This window comes from Neomonachus schauinslandi, chromosome 11 (assembly GCF_002201575.2).
Source record: "Neomonachus schauinslandi chromosome 11, ASM220157v2, whole genome shotgun sequence".
NCBI classification, from domain to species: Eukaryota; Metazoa; Chordata; class Mammalia; order Carnivora; family Phocidae; genus Neomonachus; species Neomonachus schauinslandi.
Window position 1 is genome coordinate 7,757,170 of NC_058413.1, and position 10,282 is coordinate 7,767,451.

General features: G+C 61.8%; 1 protein-coding gene across 3 annotated transcripts; it reads right to left on the bottom strand.

The window, feature by feature from the left end:
* Positions 1–292: 292 nt before the first annotated feature.
* SLC22A12 (solute carrier family 22 member 12) lies at positions 293–7,606 on the bottom strand. 3 transcript variants are annotated; one of them, XM_021685002.1, is made up of 10 exons: positions 7,205–7,606; positions 6,452–6,555; positions 5,928–5,980; positions 5,583–5,751; positions 3,114–3,237; positions 2,872–2,987; positions 1,938–2,152; positions 1,332–1,440; positions 909–1,112; positions 293–356 (listed from the first exon to the last, which is right to left on the bottom strand). In XM_021685002.1, exons 1-10 carry the CDS (start codon positions 7,604–7,606, stop codon positions 293–295), a joined length of 1,560 nt encoding a protein of 519 aa, XP_021540677.1. The 3 variants fall into 3 exon arrangements, with proteins under 3 accessions (XP_021540677.1, XP_021540676.1, XP_021540678.1); XM_021685001.1 differs by having other exon boundaries at positions 5,826–5,980; XM_021685003.1 differs by lacking the exons at positions 5,583–5,751; positions 5,928–5,980.
* Positions 7,607–10,282: the final 2,676 nt, after the last annotated feature.

Consider the following 10,282-nt stretch of genomic DNA (forward strand, 5'->3'; position numbering starts at 1 on the left):
CAGCTAGGGGCCGTGAGCAGTGAGGAGGGGAGCAGGGGTAGACAGGTTCCTGTGGGTCCCTGCTCCTTCTCTCAGTCACGAGGGAGGGTCCCGTGAGGGTGCACGGGGCAGCCCCCAGCCAGTGAAGCCGTCCTCTGGCCCTTTCTTTGTTGAAGGCGGTTCCTCAGGCAGAGAGGGGCAGCCTCTTCTAGAAGAGGGGCCCTTTTCTAGAGATGGGGGCCTTTGCCGTCCTGCCTTCTCCAAAGGAGAGAAGGTGCTCCTCCCGCGTCGCCTCGCAGAATTCCCGGGAGGCTTAAAAGTGTGTGGATTTCAGGACAGTGGGCCCCGGGGTGCTGCGTGTTGCCTTCTTTACCGCCCTGTTCAGACACGAAAGATAAGAGGGTTGTTCTCGTGGGTGCAGCGTGACCTCTGACCCCTGCACCGTGTCTCTCCTGAGGACTCAGGAGATACTGCCCAGGAGCCCGGGAATGAGCTCCCTGAGCACGTGCTGGGGAGGGCGTGGGCAGTGACAGAGCTGCCGGTCATCAGGGGCTTCATCGGGAGAGTCTGGGGCCTGTGAGCGCCCCAACAATGCCCATCACAACCTCGGCCCTCCCCCTTCCGAAGATCTATGCACTTCCTTCCTCTTGACTTCTCTTAAGGTGGAGTGGAGGGTGGCCCAGCTCTCTGGGCCTCAAATGGTGGCATGAAGGGCAGGAGACCAAGTCCACACGGTCAGCCAGGAGACCCAGCCTTTGGTCTCCCCTCTCCCACAGATGTACGGTGTGACTCCGAGCCAGGCCTGTCCCTCTATGCACCCCTGTTCTCCCTCTGCCCAGAAGCGGGGGGCCGGGGGGGGACCAGGCCTGCCCTACTCCAAGCTTCCCTGGAGGGACAGAGAGGCGGTTCCCGGGGCAGAGTTCACTCACTGGTTCTGCACATCTTGAATGGTGTCGGGCAGCGGCAGGCTCTGAGTCTCTGGGAGCAGGAGGGCAGCCAGGCCACTAAGGACTGGCACCCCCCCGTACACCAGCAGGGGCAGCCAGCGGCCGTGGACAGCCAGCAGCCGGACCAGAGGCCCCAGGATCGCTCCCCCTCGGGCTGCCATCTGGCCCACACCCACCGCTGTCATCCTGTCGTCGCAGACGCACCAGTGAGGGGCCCCTCTGCCTGCCCACCGTGGCTTTGACCTCCCAGCCCCTACTCTGTCCAGGATGGCCCAGTGGTTCAGGCTGAGCCGGGATGCTCCTGGGTGGCCCTGAGACCACATGGAAGGGAGATGGCGGTGGGGACATCCGAGGCTGGGGAAGGCCGCCCCCGCCCTGCCCTCCCAGCTCTGGGCGACCCCTCACCTGAGCACGGTGGGGAAGAGCTCACCGGTGTAGATGCTGACGCAGGTGAAGGCGGCCCCCAGGCCCCCGAGCCCCAGCACGGCCAGGGCTGAACGCAGGGCCCCCATCTCTGTGGACAGAGATGGGGTTATTGAAGTTGGTGGCAGGGGCCCCGAGGTCAGATGGGGGTTCTCTCCAGCCTAGACCTCTCCCTGACCTCCCAATGTCTGTGACTCAGCTCCACCTGGGTGTCCCCAGAGCACATCCCGAGTGACCTCATGGCTACATTCACTGCCCCCAAATTGCCACCCAGCCTGACACCTGGAGCCAGACCCTGGGAGACCTCCTTGGCCCCCTGCTCCCCACCTTCCCCCTGCACTCCGGCTCTGAGCCTTATTTTATCTCCACGGTTTGTCACGAAGCCACCCCTCCACACCATCCCTGCTCATTGCCTGCTGCGGGCCACCACCATCTCTCCCGGAGGCCCCGCAGCCTCCTTCCTAACTGGGCCCCTGCTCTGGTCCAGTGCCCTCTGAGGAGCGGGCAAGGGCCTCTGTTCCTGGCTCAGCGCCCCCGGGTAGGGAAGCCTCGGGCCACAGCCGTGCGCACCCAGGCCCGCGTGCTCACCGTAGGGCACCAGCGTGTTGGCCAGGATGCAGAGCCCTGACAGCACCAGGGACCCCACCTGGGTGGGCCGGCGGCCCAGACGGCTCAGCAGCAGCAGGGAGCCTATCTTGGCCGGAATGTCCACGACCCCAATGAGGACCTGGAGCAGGAAGATGTTGCTGTCTAGGGCCTGCAGGTCCAGGGCCAGGCCGTAGAAGGTGAAGCCAAAGGCGAACCTGCGGGGTGGGGCCGGGGGAGTCAGGCCGGGGGGTGGGCTGCTCATTGGCTCCTTTGTTCTCAGACCCATCTCCACCTTCCTCCTGCAGGCTCTGTGTAGTGGAGGGGTGGTCTCCAGACCACCTTTCCCTGGGCTCCCTGTCAATGCTGCCCGTCGAGAGGTTTGGCCAGTGGGAGGCACAGGTGAGAAGTGCAGGTGCAGGGGCGGTGGGGGGGGGGAGGCCGGGATATTCCCACCTCCCTCCCTCTGGGTGCCGCCTCCCCTCCATGGCTACGGCTTCTACTGAGCGTGTCCTTCCTCCGTGGCCTCAGCGGTTCCAGTCCTTGCTGGGTGGCCCTGCTGCCTGGGCTCTGATAACGCCCTCCCTCCTCCCTGGCCCCTCCGGACGCTCCTCCTCAGCGGGCTGGGCACTTCAGCTCTCCCGGGGGCCTTTGCTGTGACTCCTCCCATCTCTCCCGCTCCCCCGCCCGCGCCCCCCCCCCCAGCCTGGGCTGCTTCCTTTGGGAGCCTGACTGCTACTAGAGGGGAGGTGACCGTGCTGCACGCCCTGTCCTGGAGGTGCTGTCAGGACTGTGGGACGGACAGGGGAGTCATTAGAGGCCCCTTGACTGGATGCCAGCCAGAGCCCTGATTCTAGGGTCCCCGGGGACCGGCGACAGCCCAAGGCAGGCCAGAGGCAGAGGCTGGGGCCCCGGGCGGGGTTCAAGGGGCATCTACCAGCACAGAGTGGAGATGCCGGTCCGGAGGGGCAGCCCAGGCGTGCAGAAAAGGGCACCCAGGCTGGCGGGGGCCTGGCCCACACTCAGCTCCTCCTGCATGGCTGAGAGTAAGGCCTGCGGTGGGGGAGGGGGGGCGCCCTGTCAGCACTGGGAGCACTGGACCCACCCTCCTCCCTCTGACCCTCCTCCTCCGAGGGGCCCAGTGCGGGGGCAGGGAGAGGGTCTGAGGGTTGGCCTCACCTCGGTGGTCAGCGTGCCCTCCACCACCCTCTTCCTGTTGATGGCAGCCACCCTCCGCAGCTCCCGCAGGCCCCGCTCCAGCCTGCCTGTGATGAGGAGCCATCGGGCCGACTCTGCCAGCCACCTGCCAGGGTTCAGAGGTGGAAATGGGAGGGGGCCCTGCCTGTGGCCCCCAGGGCCTGGCCTGCACGAGCCTCACTGCCCTTCTGTCTCCTGCCCCCGGGGGCTGGCCTCACTCGTGCCCACAGGCCCCAGGCTCAGGGAGGCCACGCCGTTTGACACCCTCCTTCCCCAACAGGCCACCCTTTCTGCCTTTTTCCTTCTCCCTCTCGGATTGTGCTTGGGAGGCCCAGTCCTCCCCTTCCTGCCCCCCTCCCGACCTGATGGCCTTTCCCTTGCCTCACTTGGAACCCAGGCCCAGGTGACCTCGTGTGCAGTAAGGACCGCCCAGTGGTCACGGGATGGCAGGCCCCCCGGGGTCCCCTCCTGTCCGGCGCTTCCCTGCTGTCACACTGTCTTCCTGCTCACCCTCAAGGCTGCACCTTCCTGCTTGAGCTGGCTCCTCCCCCAGGGCCCCTCCTTGCAAACAGCTTCACACCCAGCAGGGTCTTTGGTCCTGACATCACCAGCCCCCTCCACCTGCACCCAGTCAACCACCAATTCCTGTCACTTCCAATATCCCTTGCATCTGACCTGCCCCACTGCCCTTGCCTCACTTTTGACCCTGTGGCCCATGCCAGGATGCTAGTTGGCCCAATGCATCTCAGTTCCCCCTTCTCATGCCGGGACCCAGCCCGTAACACTAACCTGGCCCCCGCCGCCCTCCACATCAGCCCAGACTGCTTGCACTGGCCCAGCGCACCGAGTCCCCTGTCATGCCCACTACCCTACACAGGTCCTGCCTCCAGCCAGGCCCCCCCCAGCCAGGCCCCCTCTCTCCTATGAGCAGCAGCTAGGGGTGGGGCCTCCTGCTCCTCGTGCGCGGGGCCCTGAGGTCCTTCAGGGTTAGCAGAACCAGGGAGAGAAGGGGGACTCAAGGTACACGTTAGAGGTAGAGTTGACAAGACCCATTGACCTGCTGGACTTGGGGTGGGGGGACGGGGAGGGACGGGGAGGAGGTGTCATGGCAACTCTGACTCTGGGACCCGGTGGGTGGGGGCTGCTATCCATGCTGGGGAAGCCTCGGGAAAGAGCAAGTGCAGATGTTACATTTGGGATGCCAAGACCCCAGTCACGGAGATGTCACACAGCGGGTGGGAAATGGGAGGCTGGAGGCCGGGCAGAGGCAAGACCCAGGAGGTGACTCAGGGTCTGTAGCACGTGGGGGGAGTCAGAGCCGGGGGACAGGTTATGTGGCCTGGGAGAGAGCGGGAGGCCAGCATCGGCCTCAGACAGCCAAGAGGGGTGCCCTGGACTCCGCATCATTGACCTTTGCCCTCCACCCTCCTGCCTCCACTCTGTTGGTACCGGGGGGTCGGTAGGCAGAAGGCCACCTGTCAGACAGGACTGTCTCCTCTCTGAGCCAGTGTACCAGGTGTTGCTGTCTCCTGCTCTGGAGAGTGACTGCAAGTTAGTTGCTCAAGGCTCCATTTCAAGAGCTTTGGGCTCTATCATGTTGGGCTTGGAGAGGTCTGTGAGTCAGCCCTCCTCCCAGTGCGGGAGTCCCGTCCTCCCCTGGGCTTCTGCTGGGCTTCCCTCTGCAGTGACCACAATGGCCAAGCAACTCCTAAGTTGCTGGGTCTGTAGGTGAACGAGCCAGGTTCAGCTCTGTCCTGAAGTGCATCCACCCATCCATCTATCCAACCGTCCATCCATCCATCCCCTCCATCTACCCATCCACTCACTAGTTTATCATCTATCTATCTATCTATCTATCTATCTATCTATCTATCTATCTATCTATCATCTATCTATCCATCCATCCATCCATCCATCCGTCCATCCATCCAACAAATATTTACTCTGCACCTACTATGTCCCAGGAGTTTGGCAAGAGCCAGGCCTGAGGGCTGTGTATTTGAGGGCGGTGCAGATGTTCCCTAACCTCCCCCATATGTCAGCCCTGTGGGGAGGCCAGAAGTTCCCTCTGACCACTGGGTCTTGGTCCCTGTTCTTTAGTAATAACGTCAGTACGGAAGGCTAGCCGGGGCTGTGTGTGTGCGTGCGCGCTGTGTCTTTGCATCTCACCCCACACGCACCAAAGCAAGCAGGGTCTCAAGAGGGAAAAGGGCCAAGAGGTGATGGGAAGGAAGGGGTGGGAGAAGGATGAGTAGAGGAGGAGGCACCTGGGAGGAGCAGGGAGGGGAGCAGCCCCGCGGGCCCTTGGGTGAGCCTCGTGGGCCTGTGGTGACCAGCTGTGCCAGCGCCCTGGGCCTCCCCTCCCTGCTCCCGGCCTCCTGCACCCCCCACCCCCTGCTCCCAGGGTGGAGGGTAGGCAGGTCTTCTCTGAGGCGGGGGCATGGCACGCACCAGGAGTACACAAAGCAGAGGAAGAAGGGGGCAGAGACCACCAGCTGCAGCAGGGCCCAGTCCCGCACGCCATAGGCCACGGCTGCCATCAGGACCTGGCCGAAGCTGAAGCCCAGGGAGTTCAAGGTCATCGCCAAGGCTCGGGCGCACGCCGATGTCCACTCCATCACTGCAAGGAGACCACAAGGGTCAGCCGGGAGCCTGCGCCAGCCCCCCTCGCAGGGCCCAGGTCAGGTGACCTACGGAGCGTGCCGGTGTTCATCATGACGCCCGCCACGCCGAAGGCCGCCAGGAAGCGGAACAGGCAGTACACGGGGAAGGTGGGGGCGAAGGCGGCGGCCGTGCCCGACACAGCCATCTGAAGGTAGTTCCAGGTCAGCACCAGCCTGCGCCCAAACCTGCGGGCACACGGACACACAGACGGTGTGGCTGGGAGCGCGGCATGCCACGGCCCCAGCCACAGGGCTCTGGACCCCCCTGGGCTTGCCCGTTGAGCAGAGGCGAGAGTGACACCTGCGTCCGGCCCTGAGTTCACCCACGGAAGGCTTGGACGCCCAGGCAGTGTCCCCAAGGTCCAGGCAGCTGGAAGGCGCGCTGGGCAGAGAAGGAGTGCCCTGTCAGCGGGAGCCCTCGAGCAGCATCTGAAGGCAGGCTTGGGGCTGAGCAGATTTTAGCAGTGAACGCTGGATGGGACGGATGACCCTCTCCAACCCCAGAGGAGCCCTGGGGGAAGCCAAGGCCCAGAGCGGGTCTGAGGCTTGCTCAGCGGCAGAGCTGGATGGTGTCAGGAGTGAGGGCGGCAAGATGCCAGGGCTGTAGGAGCGCAGGGGTGCGAGGAAAAGGGTGCTGCCAGAGCCGGGGGCACTCACCTGTCGGAGATGTGGCCGCACACCGCAGCTCCCATCAGGATCCCAGACAGGTAGATGGACTGGGCCATGGGCTTTAGGGCGTGGGAGTCACACACCAGGTCCCACTGGTGGGAGAGGAGTGGGAGCTGAGCCCAGAGGTGAGGGGGCGGAGGCGCTGGATGGGAAGGCCCGTGGGAGCTAGGCGAGGGTGGATGGCCTGGTGACCTCTAGGGTGGTAGGACCGGGCTGTCACCTTGTGGCCCTCTGGTCCAGGGTCAAGCCCGCTCTGGACTCATCCGCTCTCCCCTGCCTCACCCACTCGGCAGCGCCACCCTGAGCTGGTGCTTGGTCACCACTCCCCCAGGCCTCTCTGGTTCTACAAAGAGGCCCCTTCCCCTTGCTGGGATGGGCAGCCCCTCCCTCTTGCCCAGATTTGCCTGACTGGCCCCCAGGGGTCGCCTGCCCCCAGACAGGAGGTGGAACTGGGCTCCGAGCTTGGGCGGCGGAGAGGGGAGCTGCCTGAGTCACAGCTAATCAGGGGCAGCCCGGCCGACCTGGCTGTCCAGGGCCCCAGCTCTCGGTACCACCCACCCTTCCACAAGCCCGAGTCCTGCTGCTGACTCCCCCCCACCCCGGGGCGATGTCCTGGAGGAGGGGGCCTGTCGAGGCGGGTCCCTCCCAGGACTGGGCCATTCTGAGTCCAGTCAAATGTGAGTTCTGACCTTGGCCTCTAAAGCGCCAGGACTTGGGGAAGGTGTCAAGAGAGGCCCTTACCTTGGCCACGATGGTGGAGGTGAAGGTGCTGCGGTCGTAGACCCAGCCGTCCATGCACGGCTCTGTGGCAGCCTCGCTCCAGTTGGTGGCCGTGGCGTTGGGGTCCAGGAGCTGCCACTGTGGTTGGCGGAAGTGGCGACACTGATGGGGCTCATGGTTGGGGCCCGGGGGGATGGAGACGGTCAGGAGGTCCTTGGGGCCCAGGGCCCCGGGGACACTGGCCTGGGCAGTGCTGTTGTCCAGGAGGGGTACCCAGCATCGGTGGCTGGGCACGGCGGCCGAGAAGTTCTCCAGCATGCTCTGAGTGGTGAGCCACACGATGGGGACCACCAGAGCCACCATCTGGAGAACCTGGAACCTGCCCAGGCCACCCACTTGGTCCAGGAGTTCAGAAAATGCCATGGAGCCCGCCCGGGGGGCCCCAGTGGAGGTGCCCACTTCACAGAAGCTGGCCCGGGGCAAAGGGGCCGACGGGGGGGGCCCTGCTTCCCCCGCAGCAGCACCTGCTTCTCCGGCCGAGAAGCCTGGAGCGTGGCAGAGGCCACCGCCCTCGCCGACACCGGGCTCTCCAGGTGTCTGTCCAGCAAAGGTCACTCAGGTTGGCTCCAACCGGGACCAGGAGCTGTGAGGCGTGACCCTGAAGCCACCAGCATCCTTCCAGACGCAGCTGGCCCTGGACCTCCAGGAGAAGCTGGTTACAGGAGGTGGGGGAAGTGGAGACTGAAGCCACCCAGACTGGAATTAAACTGTGACCAGGTGACATTTACGGAACAGGGGTTAGGAATCAGTCAAAGTTTAACCCAGCTCGGAGGGAGGCCCAGAGGCCAGAGCACAGCTGTTCCTGCCCGGCAGGGAGGCCTGGCCAGGGGCACCTGGTCTCTGATGGGTGTGGGGGGGCTTTGGCAGGGCTGCCACCCCCCTCAGCACCCCTGCCCGCCTCACAGGGGGACTCTCCAGGGCTCACGCAGGAGACCGCTGGCCGGGGTTCTTACTGATCCTGGGACTGGCGTGAGCCAGGAGCGACATCTGTAGGCTGCGAGGGCCTCTGTGTGTGTGCGCATGTGTGTGTGTATGTGTGTGTGTGTGGCCTGGGCCTGAGTCCTCAGTGGCAGCCATCTGCACCCCCACCTCCCCGCCGGTGCGGCCCTGCCCCCCCAGCCCCCGCCCTCTGTTGTCTGCCGCCACTCATCCCCATCTGGCACGACAAGCGCCGCCTCCTCCAGGGGGCTCTGCTGGCTTATTCTTGCCTCCTTCCTGGGCTCTAAGTCAGGAGTGGAGCCCCATCTTTGCACTGGCCTGCACCCTTCTATTATTGTCTGGCTGGTCCCATTTCCAGCCAGGTCCTGGAGGGCAGGGACCCTTCCCTAGAGCATCTTTGGGACCAGCACAGATGTGGACAGCAGGTGCAGGCGCTGTTAAAATTTGCTCCAGCTGGTTTTAACAGCAGCTTCTATTTTTTTTTTTTCCCGGAGTATAAAATTAACGTACACACTTTCCAGAAATTTCAGAAAATATGGAAAGGTACAGAGAAAACAAAGATCAGTCCTAAACTCACCAACCAGTGACCGCCACTGACACTTGGGTGTAAATACTTCTAGAGTCTGCTCCGGTCATTGGCACGTTCAGCTTCCTCATTCTGGGTTGCAAGCCAAGCTTAACGTCTCCTTTTGTAAAACCCAAACAGAAAGGCTCTGCCTTTAGCTGGCGATTCTAGCCTGTTCACATTTATTGGAATTACTGTCATGCGTGGACTTCCGGTATGTTTTCTTCTTTGCTGTATTTTCCCTTTACATCTTTGTTTCCTTGTTCCTATTTTCTATGGAACCCACTGCGTTTTCTTGCTGTATATTTCTTCTGTCCTGGTTTGGTGATGGTGCATTGCGTTTCTGTTAGCCTTCTATGGGAGCATACCCTTCCAGAGCTATTTTATGTCCCCTTCTCCTTCATCCTCTCTCAAAAGATGTCCTTTCTCCTCATTTCACTAAGGAAATAGAAGTCATCAGAAGCCAACAGTCTCGTTCTCTGACTTGCCTCAGCGCCCCCCCACCCCTGTTCTGCCTTCGCTCCTGCCACCTCCATGGCCCACATGCTCCTCCTCATCATGGCCTCCTCGCCGTGTGCCCTGCAGCCCACCTCTCCACCTCAAGCCTCTTTGGCATCTGTCTTTCCCTCCCTACTGGATAGTTCCCACCAATGTACACATATGCGAGTTTCTGGGGTGCCTGGCTGGCTCAGCTGGAAGAGCATTTGACTCTTGATTTCGGGGTCATGAGTTCGAGCCCCACGTTGGGGATAGCGGTTACTTAAAAAAAATAAGTAAATTAAATTAAATTAAAAAAGAAACCAAATATGCCATTTCCGTCCCAATCCTCAGAAAAGTCCCCTCCCTTTTAATGCCTCTCTTCGGCACCCACCTCTTTTTCTGCTACTATTTCTAGTACAATCCCACAAAAGTGTTACTGGCATTCGCCTCCAATTTCTCTCTTCCTATTCTTTTTTGGATTGATTCCCATGAGGTTTTTGTCCCTGTTGCACCCCAGTCCCCAGTGAGCTCACTGCCACTGCATTCAGTGACTTTTTCAGGGCTCCCCTTACTTGAGCCAGCACAGCCTCTGGCCTTCCTCCTTCTGGAAGTCACTTCCCTGGGCCCACGCCCTCTGCACCTGCTTCTGTCTTCTTCACTGGTTCCTTCTCTTCCCTGCACACTCCCAGTCCTTGGTCCTCTTCTCTATTGTTGGCACAATTCACATCTTCAAGGATCTCTCCTTGCGAGGCTCAGCTTTAATCCAACCGCCTAAGCTTGGGGGTCTTTTGGAATAACTTTCTAGGCCCCAGGTGGAGCCCCACTCCTGCCCCGGGGGCACTGTGTCAGCAGACTGCAGGTGGGGGCCTGGGAAACCTGGCAGAATCTGGCAAAGAGTGAGAATTCTTTTTTTTCTCTCTTTTTAAACAAATTCAGTTAACTAACAGATAATGTGTTACCGGTTTCAGAGGTAGAGGTCAGTGATTCATCAGTTGCATATAACACCCAGTGCTCATTACATCACGTGCCCTCCTTAATGCCCATCACCCAGTGAC